Source organism: Euleptes europaea, chromosome 10 (genome assembly GCF_029931775.1).
Source record: "Euleptes europaea isolate rEulEur1 chromosome 10, rEulEur1.hap1, whole genome shotgun sequence".
Lineage (NCBI taxonomy): Eukaryota > Metazoa > Chordata > Lepidosauria > Squamata > Sphaerodactylidae > Euleptes > Euleptes europaea.
In genome coordinates, this window is record NC_079321.1 from 49,977,223 (window position 1) to 49,995,961 (window position 18,739).

The 18,739-nt window shown below is 41.4% G+C and overlaps 1 protein-coding gene across 1 annotated transcript in view; it reads left to right on the plus strand.

Annotated features, from left to right (window-relative positions):
• The window catches only part of TTK (TTK protein kinase), a 40,989-nt gene that overhangs the window by 14,728 nt on the left and 7,522 nt on the right, over positions 1–18,739 (plus strand). Inside the window, exons 8-17 of the mRNA XM_056856282.1 lie at positions 864–960; positions 4,967–5,090; positions 6,546–6,721; positions 7,469–7,608; positions 8,135–8,261; positions 9,047–9,139; positions 10,423–10,580; positions 10,733–10,884; positions 13,712–13,836; positions 16,728–16,808. Coding sequence (XP_056712260.1) covers positions 864–960; positions 4,967–5,090; positions 6,546–6,721; positions 7,469–7,608; positions 8,135–8,261; positions 9,047–9,139; positions 10,423–10,580; positions 10,733–10,884; positions 13,712–13,836; positions 16,728–16,808 — 1,273 coding nt within the window. The remainder of the gene's footprint in view (positions 1–863; positions 961–4,966; positions 5,091–6,545; positions 6,722–7,468; positions 7,609–8,134; positions 8,262–9,046; positions 9,140–10,422; positions 10,581–10,732; positions 10,885–13,711; positions 13,837–16,727; positions 16,809–18,739) is intronic.

The following is an 18,739-nucleotide window of genomic DNA, read 5'->3' on the forward strand; positions in this document are numbered from 1 at the left end:
CGTTGGTGTTCTCCCATCCCCATACTAACCAGGGCTGACCCAGCTTAGCTTCTGAGATCTGACAAGATCAGGCTATCCTGGGCCATCCAGGTCAGGGCTACTTTAATTTGTGTGTGTGTGTGTGTATGTGTAAAGTGCTGTGAAGTCGCAGCTGATTTATGGCAACTCCAGCAAGGGTCTTTCAAGGCAAGTGGTTTCTGTTGCCTTCTTCTGCAGTCTTCCTTGGTGGTCTCCCTTCCAAGTACTAACGAGGTAGTACTTAACTTCCAAGATCTGATGAGATCAGGCTATACTATGCTACCTTCCCCCCCACTTTAATTTACCTGTTAGCAATTTATTTAAGTAAAACCTAAAAAAATATTCTGAATCCTGTCAGCCAGCCCTGCATAGGCCAACTGAGGTTGCACCATCTCTTACACAAACAAATCTAGCAAGGTTTTGGGACACCTTCTGGCCAATAGGACAAGCAGTATGTTTTCGTTGAATGTATTTGGGGAGCTTTGTTTCGAGTACTTTATGCAAAGTGGCTGTTCATCTGACAGATCTTTTATGCCCCTCCCATCATACAAGTCACTAAAGAGTTTTTACTAGTTTTTCTTATATCTTCTTATTAGTGTGTTCTTTGTTGTATGCTGTTTGAGGTTTTTTTTTCTTTTTAACTCTGAACAATGTTAAATGAAAATTATATTCCAGTATTCCATAAAATATTTTTAAAAACCATATTTACTGGTATATAGCCTTTTCCCCATGTTATCTGAATGTGGTTATTATTATTTTTTGAAATGTTTTAGCACATGGTGCTGATGTAAAACTAAATAACCTTTTTGGCTTTGTTATAACTTATTATTGTTTTGATAAATTAGGCAAATACCAGTTTCCAAAGACACCAATTTGATCAACTCACCTCTGCATGAATCAAAACCTAATAGGAAGGCTTTGTATTATCCAGAAGGCCTGAAGGTAGTTTCAATGTTTGTTTGTCTTATTAACAGTTGTAGTTAAGATTGTTTGGGTGTGGAATATTGGATTATTTAGGAAAATCAGAAATTTAGTAACACCAAGATCCAAAGTAGCTAAACATTAAATGAGTAAAAATGCTTACAAAATAACTACATCTATTCATGCGCCTTAATTTTTGACTACTTGTGGTGTAAGAGCTATGAACTTAAAAGTTGGTTTCCCTCTATATTTTAAATATGCATCCCTTCCATGGAATCAACATGTTTGATTTGTTTAAAAATGCCACTTAAATAACCTTGATACTTTTGGACCCAGGCTGTAGTCTCCTATAAGCAGAATAAAGTGCATAGAATGGGATTTTCCTACATTCCCCTTCTATTGAATCCTATTACTCTCCCCCTGCCCTGCCCCAATTCAGTTCCTGGGAATCAGGAATTAGCCTCACGTTCAACATGGCTGCAAAATGAGGTTCTGTAATGGAGGAGGGAATCCGTACAAATAGTGTTTTCTCTGCCAATAGAAGTGCTATTATACTTGCCCAGGACCGCCATTGGATCCGATACTGTATGCTTAATCTCTCATCAAATATTTTCCTGCATGGAAGAATTCCATGGAGGAATAAATTTGAGAAATATTACAAGAAGTTGTAAAAGGCACAGACTTTATCAAAGATATCCATGAACAAGACACTAGCATCCATTCTATGTCTGCCTGTGTAGCAGCCAGGTATGTGGGCCAATGCTGATAACTTGATCCTGATTTGTAAACCCAAAGAGATTTGGGCAGACCACCAGATGATCCACTGCCTTCCCGGGTAAGGCTAGCAGGGAAATGGTGGTTTCTTTACACAGGAACTTTCCCTGCTCCAAGCCTTGACTGTCCGGATTGAGGCCTCTTCCTCACCTTGCCCACCTGGTTTTAAATAAAATGTCAAGAATCCTGATCACAGAACTCCTTTGTTATGTAGTGTTTCTCAAACTGCATGTAACTGTGCCCCGCTTCTTTCTCACTTAATAGATTTGCCATGCATGAACTCCTCATTCTGGCCTCTTCGCTAACTGGGCAACCTGATTGGCTCCTGCATCTCTGAACCACTTGCATCCCCCCTCTCAGTCTATTAAACATGCCCCCACTTCATACAGCTTTGCTCCCATCTCAGTTATTGGACTTCTTGGCTCCTACTCACCACCTCTCATCTCCTGGCTTGACTTCAGTTTAGCATCAGTTGAATAGCCTTCAGCAAGGAGGGCACTCCCGTTCAGTGTTTCCAGTGAAGTCATAGTCCACACTTTTGGGAAACTCCTGAACCTTGATTTTATTAGTAGTAAGCATGTAAACCATGTACTCCCTGATACAATCCCTTCCACTTGAGAAACACTGTATGCTGCATAATTCCAAGCGCTTAAGCTATGTTTTACACATCATTTAGTACTTAAAATACTATAAAATGAGAAGGTTTTTTGTGTATGTTGAGTGGTTCTTGTATCTTAAAGCATGACTGCAAGGCTTTCTAGTTTAGCTTTTAAGGGAGGCTCCCTTAAACATGAACTTAAAAACCAAAACTTTATTCACAGTTGCTGTCTGTATTTGCATTTGAAATGTTTTGAGTTCAGTTGAAAGCAGTGCTTTGAAAGCATTCACAAATGTGAAATTGCAACTTTATACTTTGAGTATATGGTTGAATCAGGTGTAACATTCTATGTAATCCTTACAACAACCCTTGAAGGTATGTCAGTAATTCCCCTGAGACAATGAGGTGATGATTGTGTTAGGCCACTGAGTGAGTTTTTGGCTGAAATGAGATCTGATCTGGAGGTTTCCACTACACTGTACTCCAAACTGCTGCACTATATCACTTTTCAAGTAGGTTGCCGCTCTTGGAACCAAACCAGGTGAGCTACTTGGTGCTTACAACCTGCAGCTAATGATCCACAACTCAGCGGGTTGTAATAAAAAGGAAACAAAATAGAGGTGGAAAGCTACTTTTTGTCTGGAAATCATCTTGTTATTGAAATTGACCAGTGTATATCTCTATGTCTAAAAAATACATGAGTTTATTTTTAAAAGTTGTGTGACACCTTTCTGTACCAAGCAGATAATATATATATATATATATATATATATATAAAAACAATGTTAGCTTATGGCTTAGAAAGTTGGTGTAGCAAAGTGGTTAGAGTGTTGGACTAAGAATGAAATTACCTGGGTTGACATCCCTGGTTGCCAGGAAATTTACTGCGTGATCTTTGGCTTGTCATACTTTATTTCTCAGTTTAACCTACTCCACAGAATTGTTCCTTTCCTTTTATTTCAAGCTCATCTGACCTTTTATTTCAAGCTCATCTGACCTTTTATTTCAAGCTCATCTTCCTTTTATTTCAAGCTCATCTTGAGCGCAACATGCACAAGACATAAGCAAAATTTACAACATCATAAAATGCTAAGATATTAAAAACATACATAAGATAAAAACAAAATTTACAACATCATAAAATATTAAAATACTGTGAACAATATGGCTTTAAAATCTTAGAATTCATAAATCATTTTAGAATTACAAATATAACAATAGATAAATAGCTTTATAGGGATAGCAATATAAACAGTGCATTGATGATATTTCTGTTTAGCACATAATTTAACTTTATCGTGACTTTAGAGACAGGACTATTGCCAAATATTTGGCGACACCTAGTTATTTCTGGGTCTGTGTATCCCATCAGTAATTGTTGTTAAGAGGATAAAATGGAAGAGGTGAGAACCATATATGAACTTCTTATAGGAATGTGAGATAAAATTATGCAATAACTAAATGCAGTAACATACAGCCCATATACAGCCCATTCATGAGCTGTCAGCAGCCGGGGACGGCAGGGAGGAGGTGCTGCTGCGGCACCTCAGCTGTTTTGCGGCTGCCAAAATCTCAAAAAAAGCCTTTAAAAGGCTTTTTCTTTTTCAAATGGGGTTTTTCACCCCCATTGAAAACAGCGAGGCTGCGCCTGCTAAAAAGCAGGCACTGCAACGCTGTTTGTCCCGCTGGCATAACATGGCGAAAGGGAACAGGAGGCTGCCTACAGGCAGCCCCCCCCCCCCCCCGGACGACCCCCTGAGATGCCGGTGTGGGCCTTTACACCGGTGAGATGCCGGCAAAGGGCCCAGCTGGCGTTCAGGGGCTGTGTTGCCACGGCAGCGCAGGAGACCAGCGTCTGGGCCTCCACGCTGGCATTGGGGCCACTCACGATGGCGTAAGTAGCCCGGGCTCCAGCACAGGGGCCCCCAACCCCGGCGCAGCCCCTTCCTGGCCTCCTGAGGACTTTTGTCCTCAGAAGTCGGGAATGCGCTCATAGTTTGCCAGAAGCTGTTAAAGAAATCTCTGAAAAGGAACTTGGAAGTAAGCACAGTTTTACTGATACAGATCTATGAGCCAAATGCAAAGACTGACCTACTGTTCAGGACCCTTTCTCATGTTTTATTTCGAAGATAAAGGAGCATTGATCTTGAATAAGGATAGGAACACATGTGAAGGTAGGTGCTAATAATATTACATGAGAAAAGGCCCAGAGTGGTAGAGGAAGATATAAATATCTCGCTGAGATCCTTGGAAGGATAAAAAGATAAAATTGTGCAGTTAGCACCAAGAGAGAATCAAGGCTGTAAAACTGCTCCTTGAGTCTGTCTTGCCACTAAGCCATACAGATACTTGCATGGCTTATTTTTTAAGCATCGCTCAATCTAAAGGCCCCCACTCCATGCCACTTTGTGATGTGATGTTGGCTGGAAGATCTGTTAATGATTTTCCTATGTTTAAAACACATAGTGATGACCTAGACTTTCATAGTCTGCCCTGAGCTTTTAAAAGCAGACAACCTATAAATATGCATGCATGACAGTGAACAACTAACTACGTTCACCTGTTTAACAGCACAGATTGGGTTCAGTTTGGGTTCTGTGGCTGGGATTTTCCATGGTCTCATTTTTTTCAAACTTTTTGCATTTTGTTATTTAGCCTTTGTCAAGCAGGAAGCCTACAGAACTACAAGTGTTGGATGAAGAGAACTCAGAAGTGTCTACAAATTCAAGCATAACCTTAAAAAATAAACATGATTCCAGTTATGCTGCTAAAATAAAAGGTTTGTTTAACGTATTACCAGTTGGGAGCTGACATGGGTCTTCACTGTCTGTGGCATTTTTGCCTAGTCCTATGTATATTTTTCCAACTCTTATGAAGTACATGACAGAGTAGCTTATAGCATGGTAAGCTGTACTGCAAGTGAAAAACCAGGACTACTCTTCAAATAAAGTTCACATACATAGATTTGTCACTGTTTTCCTGTCTTGTAACTTGGGCCTCTGAAAAACATCACTTTTCCCAACACACTCCTTCCCTTAAGGGACATTGCTGCCCTTGTCATCCATCCTTCCTACATCCCTTTCTACCACCTATCTAAAAGTCCAGATCCATTACCAAGATCAGCACAATTTTATTAGCGTACACCAAAAGTCATGCTGTAATGATATGACAACAACTTGTCTCCAGACCTAGTAACTAGGGATGTAAATTTCATGCCCTACTTCTGATTTTTATAATTGCTGCTTTTGGGATGACTTCATCATCTCGTCATCAGTAAGGCCAATGTCAGGACTCAGACTGCCACCTAACACAGGGGTGTCAAACGTAAGGCCCGTGGGCCAGATCCGGCTCCTTGAGAGCTCTTATCTGGCCCGCGAGCCAGCCACCACCTGGGCTGGCGAGACATGGCCTGGCCCAACCAAGTGACATTTATGTCATATCCGACCCTCGTAACAATTGAGTTCGACACCCCTGACCTAACATTTACTTGGCCTATTCTGAGGGGGTTATGGGCTTGAAGGAACCACACAGTAGGCTTGATGAAAACAACTAAGAAAGAAACAGATTTATTTCGGTGGTATGTATGGGTTGGTTTTTTGTTTTCCTTTCCTCCAGTGTTCTCAATATTACAGTAACAAGGTTACTGGAGAGCCTGAGGCCTGAGAAAGTGTAACAGTTACAAAGTTTCTTGTTTGACTGATTCAGACTTTTTACATGAAACAGAAAGTCTTTTAACTTTCAACTGTTTTTACAGGAAGAGCATCCACGCTCTACATGTCTTCAAAATCCCTAAAATCCCTATTTCATTCATTCATTCATTCTCTGCCTTTCTCCCCAATGGGGACCCAAAGCAGCTTACGTCATTCTCCTCTCCTCCATTTTAGCTCCACAGCAACCCTGTGAGGTAGGTGAGGCTGAGAGAGTATGAAAGTCACCCAGCGAACGTACATGGCACAAGTGGGGATTCGAACCTGGGTCTCGCAGATAATAGTCCAACATTCTTAACTGCTACGTTACACTGGCTGTCATGGACTCCATGCTTAACCAGCAGATATCCTAATCCTTCTCCCACAAACATCCAAGAGTCCCCGACTCTGTCAGTTGGGCGTCAGATAAACTGCCCAACTTTGTCCTTTTTCTTTTTTCTTTTCAACGTTCCAGTCCACCATTTGAAAGTGATTGGCTGAGGCTCCACCATCCCCATTTTAATAATGATATGAAAAATTGTTTTCAGAAACTGAAATACACCATGAAGGGCTAAGAAGCATAGAGTCAGACAGTCTGGAAAAGCAACGGCAGCGTTCTCTTCCTTTCGAAAATACCTCAAAAGAAAATGAACAGTCTATAATAAGGTGTCCTCCTGAAACTAAACGGAGTCATCTTGAAGATATGCAAAAGAGGAACTTGGAGGTAATTATTAAAATTTTGTTTAAGTGAAGTTTTTAGCACTCCTTGTCAAGCTGTGCTGTGTCAGCAGTGGTGAAATGTGAAAAGCTATCTTGAGCCATCTGGCTTTTTAATATGTGATGGTCAGTGTACGTGTATATAAGCACTGATGAGGTCTAACATGGCCAGCCAGTTTTTCACTAACCAGAAACCATCTGATAGCTCTTGATTGTGGAACCATCTTTTCAATCTGCAGGTTATAAAGGTGTAACATAGTTAGTAGATCTCTGAAAGACATTGTTGTATTCTGGTATTCACAGTATTTGGCTAGCGAGTGTAGTGCATGGTAACACGGTGACTTTTTCTAAGACTGTTGACCTCTGCAACAGAATGATGCTGTTATCTTCATTACAATGTTAGCTTAGATCTATTAGTCAGCCTCTGCTTCTTCTCCCTGCTCCCTGCCCAAAGCCTTGTATTACAGAAGGAGCATTAATTACCTAGTACCACAGAGTTTAACAATATACATGTGGCTGACAAAGCCTTTTGAGTGTGAAGCACAATGAAGACTCCACAAGTAGCATTAAGTATGCAGCATTAACTTGATCTCAAAATAGCAAAGGGTCTGAAGCTGTTCAGAGGGAAAGGGCAACAAAAAGACATCCAAAGGCTGATGCAGTGAATACTGTTAAATAAGTGTGCAGTAGCTCTGAACTGTACTGTGTATGGCCACTGGAAAATTGATGGCAAACACTTTCCTTCATTTTGTAGGAGAAAAACCCAGGTTTTGAACAGTCCGTTCTTCAAGTTTCCAGAAGATTTTCACCACCAGAGACTACTTCAAGGAGAAACAGTCAGGCATTTCTCGGCACTACACCATGCAACAACACATCGAACAGTTACATGGCCTGGTAGCTTTCCGTGTGCTGTTTTAATATTTTAGAGAAATTAATAGATTTGTGTTGGCATTTGCATTGGTACAGTTTAAATAAGCTAGAGGTTATTTGCATACTAGATAAATGGCGGGCACATCTTAACCGTTAGTTCATGTAAGTTTGAGTGCCGGTGTGAAGTCCAAGAAGTATCTTGTACATGGAGTTAAAATTTTGGACTAAAATTCTTAAAGGAAAATAAATTCATCAAAAGTAATAATAAATGGTGATGAAAACTAGGAAATATCACTTCGTACACTAGACAAAATTGAGTTCGTGAAGTCTAAATCTTTTGAGGGCTTGCTTGGAAATGGTGATCCCACAGTAGACCCTTTAATGAATCAGCATGTCTTTAAATATTGTCGGCAAGCTGCATGTGCAGTTTCAACTGCTGGTGTTCGGGGAGGGGGGAAATCAAGATTTTGATTACTTAGCAAGAGATTTGGGTGGTAGTGTGATTATTACTGTATCAGCAGCCATTTAATGAAAACAATGTTTTTGACAGTTTCAGCACTCCTGTCGTAAATAATGATTTTCTTCTGGGGACAAAGGTGATCACACCTTACAACCAGTTTTCTTATTGTCATCCTTGTACTCCAACAACTCCATTCCAAGCACGAAGTTGTTTACCGGTAGGAGTCCCTTTTGAAATGCCGTCCTTATTTCCCTTAAAGAGAACTCAGAAGTTTCAGCTGGTGCAGAATTCAGCTGCCCTCTTCATATCTGGGGCTATGTGCGGGGATGAAACTCAGCCTAGGTTACAGCACCAGCTGTTCTGGCTACTAGTCCCAGGCTGACTTTGAGGTACTGGCCTTTCGCAGCCTGGGGCCCATATACTTGACAGTGTGTGGGTTACTCGTTTATCAGAAATGGAGAAAAGAAAGGATTCATGTGACTACAGTACTGCACAGTGATCTGTTTGGGGAGCCAATCAGCTCGCTTTCCATGTTGAGGCTTCCTCCTGGGAGAGCCTTCCCTGCCAGCCCTGCAGCTCCTTTTAATCGATCCACTTTTGCGAGGTGACTGCCCTGCCTCCAGCAGGGCTGTGGCACTTTTGGCCTGGCCATATTAACTTTCGGCTGGACCGATTGTGCTGCAGAGCTGCCATCCCGCACCCCACCCCCACAATTTAATTTTAAAAAATTATACTCAGAATGAAGAGTGTTAAATAAAACAACTTTACACGAGGTAGTGCTGTATAGTGTGACACTTCTCCTAAATTTCATTGTTTTGTTTAAAACGTGACAAAATATGTCACTGCTCCTGTAATGTAGAACATACCACTTTCTTTTGTTAATTATAGCACATGATGCATGTTTGTAGGCCATCAGAAATACCCAAATGAAGCACCAGGTAGGAATAGTAGCTAAATATCTAACAATGTTTGTGTGCAAAAATACGTCTTTTTATTATTCAGGTTTCAGCTTCTGCTCCTTCCAATGAATGCATTTTTATTAAAGGAAAATGGTATTCTGTCTTGAAACAAATTGGCAGTGGAGGGTCAAGTAAGGTAAGCTGTTAAATGTAGTTCTGCAAATTAGTCTAATTCAATGACTGTTTCCTGTGTGAGGTAGCACAGAAGTCATGAATACAAGCAGCTAAGGTGACTAGTTGTACAAATGATGTAGGATGACCTGATATTCCTTGGCCAACTAATGCTGTATTACTTTACCTTTTTTAAAAATGAAACCTTAACAAGACTGAATTTGGTGGGATGTTTTATTTGCTGACTGATGATCTGAATATTTTATATTCCACTAGTCGCTTGTGGGCTCAGCTGCAGATACCTAAATCTGTGGATTGGGCTCACATTGACTAAAAACCAACAGTTCTACAAACTTGGGGGACTCCCCGGGTTTGCAGAAAAATCTGAAAAGATTTTAAAAATACAGTGGGGGATTTAAATCCCTCTGAAGCAAAAGCGTTCTCTGCACACAAGCAGACAGCATTCCTCCCTCTTCTGTTGGGCAGCAGCAATGGCTGGAAGCCACAGCAGTTCCTGCTGCATAGGCTGGCATCTGCAGGGTACGCCTGTGTGTGTGGGGGGAACAAATCCCCACAGGTCTGAAGGGGCTTGCCATTGTATTGATGGGGGTGGGGAGAGAAGCCTCAGCAGCCAGTGGTAGAGGCTGGGAGCTGCACAGTGCTTGCCAGTGTCAATCAGTGTATGTGTGTGTGGGGGGTCAAACCTTGGCGAGTCTGTCAACAGGCTGGGAGCTGCACAGGGCTGGGAGCTGTACACAACAGTGTGTGTGGGGGAAATCTTGGTGGGCCCAGCAGCAGCAATGGGAGGGCATGAAAGTAAGAGAGGGAAGGGATCCTCCCCCCATAAGTATCAGAGGTCTCCCCTTGTTCACAGTCTAATTCCTAGGAGAAGGACTGAACTTAATTATCCATAAGAGAAGCTAAGAGCCTGGACTATTCTTTGACTTATGTTGAAGTTTGAAGTACTAGGAACAATTTTGAAAGAAAAATAATTACAACCGTGTTACAGTTGGAAGATCAATGCAATTTTTAAGGTATTAGATCACTTTTATAGTCCAAGGATTCCCAGCATATGTTGGTGAATTTTCCTAAGTCAAGGGAAAATATTTCAGTATATGGCTAAGATTGCTGTATTCATAACAGAAGAGGAGTTAGCTTTGTAGTACCAGCTTTAATCATGGCATACAGCCTATAAATTGGGGAGGTATAGTGCTTTGAGGAACTGTCTTGGTTTCCTCGGTCATGCTTTGCAGTCTATGATTGCACGAGTACACTAACAAACCTACACTACCTGTGATTGTTTTTCAGGTATTCCAGGTACTTGATGAAAATAAGCACCTTTGTGCCATCAAATATGTGAATCTGGAAGATGCGGATCAGCAGACTATAGAAAGTTATAAAAACGAGATTGTTCATTTAAATAAGCTTCAACAACACAGTGATAAAATTATTCGACTTTATGACTAGTGAGTTTTTTTTTTCCATTTACAGGATGATCTCATTTTTTCCTGAAAGTGTTTTCTCAAATATATATTTACTTTGCTGTATTTGCTGGTCGTGGACCATAATAAATACCTTTGACTTTGAATATATATTTACTTTTATAACCTTATTTCAGTGAAATAAATGAGAAGAGTATCTACATGGTGATGGAGTGTGGAAATATTGATCTTAGTAGCTGGCTTAAAAAGAAAAAAACAATTAACCCATGGGAGAGGAAGAGCTACTGGAAAAATATGTTGGAAGCTGTCCATACCATCCATCAACACGGTATTTATCAAAATCTATTTATGTCTCCAATCTCTGAAGTGCTTTATATTCCTTCATTTTTAGTCTCCCTTTCTTACTGAGTCTCAAGGTCTTGGATATGGGTGGTAATTTGGCTCACAAAATGATTTTGTGTGGTCCTTGCTTGCAAGATGATTTAGGCAATGAATGGCCCACGGATATATAAGAGATTCTCACTTTTCCAATCAGATATGAGGCTGCTCCCTGCATGAAGTGAGAGCGTTCCTAGAGATGTGCAGTGTCTTTTGGAGCATGTTTTACTGTGCATCCTGCATCCTGCATACACTAATTCACATTGGTTTGCCTCTTGCTGTGCACCCCTCACCCCCTTTGAAATGTGTCACAAGCATCTGGATTCTGAGCAGGATGGACCCATTCAGCAAAAGAAGTTAGACGTACCCAAAGTAGATTTTATTCTTTGTTGAATGCCTCCTATTATTTCAAGTTATCTGTAGAAAGGGTGTTTATGTTGCTTTGCAAAGAAATGAATTCTGAAGTAAAATATCCAGGAATATCTGTCTTCTGCAATTTGCATTAGTTGTATATGTGTATTAAATAACGCAGATCATGTTTGAGAAGTGTGTTAGAGTGAAGTCAACAGCTAGTTAATGTGTTTTACATGATTAAAATGATTACAAAACTCCAATAAAATATCTAAAACGGCATTACAGAAGAAGTTGTTAAAAATAGCGCTGTAAGTAATAACTGATATCATGGTTTAAAAATATTTACAGATTAATAGTTCAACAAAACAGCAAAAATGTTTCCAATCCAGCAAGCCCTCACTAATCATCAAATGTGTAGGAGAACCAGAATACTTTCCCCTGTCAAACTCGTAAGAGCAATGCCAGGTGAACAGCTGGAGCGGAGGAGGGTGCATTCCACAGGCAAGGTGCCTTGGCTGTGGAAGCTGAGCATGTTAGAGGGAGAAGAGGGAAGGTTACTTGGCTGGCTTGGGCGTTGGCACCAAACTAGAGAGGCAAGCCCTCAAACAGGTGATCAGTTGCTGCCTTTGTGTGTGGTGTTCACCCTGCTCTTACTTAGCCCAGGATGAGAACAGCTTTTCTATGAAGAGATAATAATACTCAGAGAAGTCTGCCATAAGCTGCTTGGACAAAGGAAGCTAAGAGCAAACGTTCATCAAAGCCCTTACTCCCTAAGCTGACTCTAGGCAGTTCAGCTCACCAGCCTATACATGTCTTGCTCCTGCCGTCTGCACCATCCGCCTGCAAACTAGGCTCCAGCTCTACCTGTAATGCAGCTAACGTCATTGGTTTTTTTTTTTTTTTAAAATTAATCCATGAGGTAGTTCCGGGCAGATTCCAACAAGGAAGACTGTTCACATAGAATGTAAGGTACCTTGTTACTAAGTACATACTCATAATTAAAACAAAGCAAGTTATTGCCTGAAACCTACCAAAAGTTAAAAATATGTGTACTTCATTGAATTAACAAGCTGCAAGTATATGAATTCAAGAAGAACCTCATCATCATCATCATTACCTTTATTAGGCATTTACATCAGTATACCATAAACAGAATTACAAGAAGAACCTCTGTTAAAAGTTTTTCCATACTGCTGCTACTGTCAATGAGTTTTACAACCACCTAGGAACATTTAAGCATAGCATTTGGTGTTACCTCTTGATTATTTGGAAGTTTGTTCCTAAATGTTTTCTAGCTCAGGTGAAGGCAGACGTTATGTTTCTAGGAACTTTTTTTTTTTTTCAAGAGCCTTGGTTGCGAGCAGTCACAAAATGGAGATCTGGTTGGTGGAGCTAATCACAAAAGGAGGCTTGTACAAAAATTACAGCATTTCAAAGCAGGTCCGCAGTGCTTAGGTGAGGAAATCTTTTGTCTGCTGTTTTCGCAAAACAAATTGCCACCACCCTCCAATTGTAATTTGCCTGGAAGGGAAAAATATACAGTTATCTCTCCCCCCCCCCCCGCCCCGGGAAGATGCAGAGAGCAGCTTTGATGCAAGAAGAAAGAGATACTAGCATGCTCCTTTGCTATCCAGAGCAAGAAGGTGCGCTTGGGGTTGACAACTGCTTGGAGAGGCTGTGATGCATACAGGTTAGAGCCTCAGGCTCTAACTGGGAGCCTCAGGCTGAGAACCCCACTCAACTCAGAGGCTTGCTGGGTGACCTTGGACCAGTTGTACACACTCAGTCTAAAGTAGCTCACAGTGTTGTGAGGATAAAACGGAAGAGAGGAAAATGGATGTAAGCGCCTTTGGGATTCCCCCTTGATGAGAAAGGTGGAATATACATGAAGGAAATAAATATAAATAAAAATGTCCTATCCCTTTAAGACGCTTAATGTGATATTATTTACCTCCATGCCATGAAAAACTTCAGCTGCCAATTTCCCATACATTAAGGCTCTAATTAAAGAGACAGGACATTTTCCTCCAGGCTTGCTGCCAACTCTATTGTATGCATGCATGAAAGTTAAGGAGACACAAAAGGGAAAGTGTGCTCGTGGTCTGCCAACCAGAGCAAATGTGCATGTGTGTTCTTCCTTCTCTTTCATGAAAAAGTGGAGAGAAGCTGCTGTGGATAAGGAGGATAAGGAAGCGATCACCATGGCACTGAAGGAGAGGCAGAGAATTGCTTGAAGAGTGACTGGTTACTCCTGAATGGCTTCCTGCCACCCTGTTCTAGCTGCGTTATGCAATAGGAACTAGAAATATGCTTCTATTCTCATGTACAAGTACAGATGATGAGTGAGAACAGAATAAATATATGCTTTACAGGCAATTAACTCTGAAACTGCATACTTAATTCAAACAATTCATATTTTACAGGTATTGTTCATAGTGATCTGAAACCAGCAAACTTTCTGCTAGTGGATGGAATGCTAAAATTAATAGATTTTGGCATTGCAAACCAAATGCAACCAGATGTGACTAGCATTCTGAAAGATTCACAGGTGAGTAAAGCTTACCATTGGGGGAGGTGATTTCTTTCCCCCGTCAAGTTACAGCTGACTCATGGCGACCCCATGGGTTTTCAAAAGGTGACTTGCTATTGCCTGCCTGTGTCATGACTCTGGTATTCCTTGGTGGTCTTTCTTCCAAATACTGACCAGGGCTGACCCTACTTAGCTTTTGAGATCTGACAAGATCATGCTAGCCTGGGCTATCCAGTTTAGGGCATAACACAAGAACCCATTAATAAGATGCAACCAAGGGACCTATATAGACCCATGAGTAAGGGGAAATCCCATCTTCCCCCTCCTCTTGTTTTCACTCTCTCTTCTACATTTGTTTCTGCTTCCTTCTTTCCCCTTCTAGCCATTGCCGTTTTTATCTCCCATCCCCTCTTGGCACTCCTCTCCCACTCTTCCTCGCAGCCCTCTCAGCTCTTATTTGCACCATCTTTCCTGTCTCCTGCTTGCAGTCCCCCTCATTTCCAAAGTGTGTGTGTGCAATGAAGCCCAAAAATAGTTTAAAAGCTCCAAAATCTCATTCTACCTTATGAGATGTCAGCTACCATTTTGGCTGGCCTGGGCATTGTGGTTTGAGATTGCACAGGCAACCCCAAATTGCAGCCAAAATCTTACATGGCAGTTTCTTCAGATCTCAGAACCATGAAATTACTTTTTGTTTAACCCCTGCCCTTTAGATGTTTCTGTAAGCCTGTCCATTTTCCTTTGGTTTCCAGAAACATCTACAATAGTCCTTGCACAGTTTTTTTGATCTTCATGTAGAGAGGTGTACATGATTATTGGAACTGTGGTTGCCTGAGATGAGTTTTAGTGTTCTCCTAAAGGGGGAAGGCAGGTAAAACATCAGCAGGAGAAATGCAAAGAATTTTGCATGTCATACAACTCATAGGCCTACTCACAATCAGTGCTCATGGTTTCCTAAGTGAAGATGTAGGGATTCAAGCCTGCAACTGCCTCTGCTGAAAGAAAAGAAGAAGAGTTGTTTTTTATATGCTGACGTTCCCTACCACTTAAGGAAGAATCAAACCAGCTTACAATCACCTTCCCTTCCCCTCCCCACAACAGACACCCTGTGAGGTAGGTGGGGCTGAGAGAGCTCTAAGAGCTGTGACTAGCCCAAGGTCACCCAGCTGGCTTCATGTGGAAGATAAAACAGTAAGGATGTGTAGGATAAAAAAGTAAGGTGTGAGTTCTCTGTGCAGCCAACACATTGGGACTGCGCATGCCATGGAAAGATTATTCAGCTAAAAACCCCACCAGGGGGGACTATGTGTCAGAGCTGCGCTGAACCGATCCTGCCTAAATGGTCATGCGCTCCAATGCGATCAAACACCTTTCCCTCAGTTCCTTTTTTTTGCCACTGAAGGAGTAGGTTGTTTCAGTGAGCTCTTCTTCATCGATGGATTTGGTTGCTTCGTTACTCATCTCCTTGCCCTTTAGGTTTTGTCGGTACAGAGATCTGAGCCCCAACAGTGCTGGTCGCATTTGCAATTTCCAACAGTTCCGAGTTATGCGCCCGAACCACTTGCATATGAGTCCAAACTTAAGACCAAGCACATGGAGAGAAACCAATAAGCTTTCCAAACACTTTCTTGAAAGCCTCTTTAATGCATACCCATCTAGACCCGCACTCATTCCTCAGTGGTCACTCTCAGTGGCCCTGTCGGGTTTGATGTTTAAGCCCTTTGAACCTTTGGCCTCTTGCACACTGTCCCTGCTGTCCATGAACGTTTGTTTTTGAGTAACCATTACTTCGGCCAGAAGGGTCAGCGATTTGGCTGCCCTAAGATTGGACCCTCCTTTCCCGAAGTTATCTGAAGAGAGGTTGGTCTTGCTATCTAGTGCCCACTTCCTGCCTAGAGTTTCACCTATCACAGGATGGTGTTTTCCCCTCATCGACGTCAGAGAATTAAAGGACACTTCGTACCCTAGATTTAAGAAGGGCTTTATTGTTTTACTTGAAAAGATCTTGTGCATTCAGAAAAGATGTGGCCCTCTTTGTATGCTATGCTGGCCCTAATAAGGGTAGGAGGGCCTCTTTCCAGATGGATTGTCACACCAAGCTTTGCTATGCCCAGGCTAAGCTTCCCTGCCCACTGCATGTGCATGTCCATTTGACTAGAGGGCCAGCCTCGTCTGTGGCTTTCCTTGACAGAGTTCCTCTGTCGGAAATATACAGAACTGCAACTTGGTCTTCTGCCAGCACATTCGTCTGACACGACACACTGGATCCACAAGCCAGAAGAGACATGCAAGTGGGCAAGGTGGTGCTTTGTTCCCTATTCAAGTGAGCCTTCGATGAGCGTATCATCCCACCTCCTGGTGAGTAGCTTGTTAGACTCCCAATGTGGGACTTGCACAGAAGGTCGAAGATGAAAACAGGGTTGCACTTCACTGTTGTTCATTGAGGATCTTCTGTACAGTCCCCTCCTGTGAGCTCGCTTGTTACTTTTAGTTCGGGCCTCGGCAGCTCAGGAAGAACTGGAAGAAAGGGGTGCGATCATGTCAGAGCATGTTACCGTTTACGTGGGAGCGGTTTAGTGTGGCTCCAACATATAGCACCCCTGGTGGGTTTTTTAGCTGAATAACCTCTCCAGTGCATACCTGCTCATGCACAGTCCCAATGTGTGCCTGCATAGCAGATCCTCGATGAGCAACAGTCACAGATAAGTCTAACCCTGTTTTTCAGAAGGTCTAATATAGAACTCTGCTAATATCTTCTCTGCTTAGCCCAACCTATATTAAAATTGTGATTTTAGAGACATTGGTTTTCTGAGCCCTCGTTAGTATAAACTTTCAAAAGGAAACTTGAAGTTGAATACTTTAATATATAATTGTTTAAGTGTATTTAACCCTATTTTTTATGTTGTTAGGTTGGCACAGTTAACTATATGTCACCAGAGGCAATCAAAGATATGTCATCTTGTGCAGAAAATGGAAAACCAAGATCAAAGGTAAAATATTCTCATCCTTATTGAAAGGGTAAAATTTTCATTATCTTTCACTTTTTTTGGTGGGAATAAAACAGTCAGAATGTCCTGAATGTTGAGGTGCGGTGGTGGTGTATGGACAGCACCAAATATTAAAGGTAGACATTTAAGACCGGCTAGGAGGGAAGAGTCAATCTAAGGGAAATATTTAGTTGGAAAAACTAGAATGTGAGGCTAATGTGCTATCTTAAAAGCAATAAGTTGAGTTTTTTTCATATATTTAAATGTGGATGGGATTTTGATCAAAATAGCATAATTTTAAGAGTTGGGGAAACCCTTCAAATAAAATATAATCCTTCCTTTTACTACTATAATGTGCAATTTTGTAAAAAGATGAAACCCCTGTTGCAATGACTAGAAATCAGTAATACAACTTGTTGAAATTCAGTACAGCAAGTTTCCTTACAAACTCATAAAACTGTGTTGTTGGCCAAAATGTAATATTTAGACATCAGAGTGTCTTCTTATACTTCATTTTGGCAATACAAAAATCCTGTAAGGTAGTCCATGTGGAACTGAGGCTGAGTAACAGTGGCATGCCCAAGGTCACTGAATGAGCTTGTGGGTGAGATTCATAGCTTCTTTTGTAAACCAAAATATTCTGACTGACTCTCCTATGATATGAAAGTCGTGCCTCAGTATGATTCACCTTCTTGGTTTATAGTAAGCATTATCTGTTTTCTATTGGTATGAAAGCTCTTTGTTGCACATAAGAGAGGAAAGACTTGATTTTGCTGTTTTGATAAGGTGGAAAAGCCAATGACAATTTTTCTTCTAGTAACTTTCTCAAAGAAAGAAATAGCGGAATGGTTACTTGGCCTTCCTAATTCACATCGGCATATTAGTCTAGCTTTGTGAGTTTAGCTGACAGAGCTATTGTGGTGCTATTAAAAACACACACACACAACCCTGAGGTGGTTGTTGGTCCCCAGTTCTTCCTTTTTCTCTTTTTGATGCTAAACGGAACAACTTACTGGTGGGGATTTTGTGAAGGAAAAGGAACATAATAAGTGTGATCAGCTGCTCCTTCTAGCATGTATTTAATGATAAAATAAAAGTTGCAGCTACCAATCTGCAGCATAAAGAAGCACCTCACAAATAGTAGAGCCAGAATTACACCCATATAGTCAGCTATAGATCAGCTTCAGCATAGCTACTGGGGATACGTATTAACCAAATTGGGGAAATAATCCAGACTTCCACATGCAGAGTTGCATTCAACAACAGGATTCACAAAAAGCATTAGCCAGCTTTAGGTCCTCCAATAGCACATAGACCTTCAGGACACAATAACTTACATACCAGCAAAGAGGACACAACAGGGAAAACAAGAAAAGAATTCAGTGGACTCAGTGGTAGAGTGTACAGTACCGCTCTCTCTCGAGTTCAAATGGATTAAACATACCCTGTGCTAATATTTATAAAACCAAAGCCGTTTCACATGCCGTTTCCACCTCTCCAACAAAAAATAACACTTAGGCATTCCTCCTTCGCTCCTCTTCCCTTTTCCTTTTTTGTGGTTAGTTAGAAATGGAAGAAGAGGTCTCAAATGTTGTCACAGTGTGGCTGGTAATAGCCTGACTGCCAAGTACAGAAGTGGGAGTGCTCTGTTTACAAGGTGAAATGCTGGACCCGTGCAACACATTACTGTCACGGTTCCTAGGCATGCAACAGCTATTTTGAATAAACAGCACAGCTGAAATAAACCATGGTATAAAGTCAGGAACTATCCATGGATCTTGTGCAGTGGCAAACATAAGCAAACCCACATTCAGGAGTGTGAAATATTTTTGTCCTCCATCGCTGAAGAGACGTCTTTACTGAGTTTTAGCTGGATCTTTAACATAGAGATAAAAGGGCAGCTGTGCAGACTTGGGCAGTCCAAGAAGAAAGTG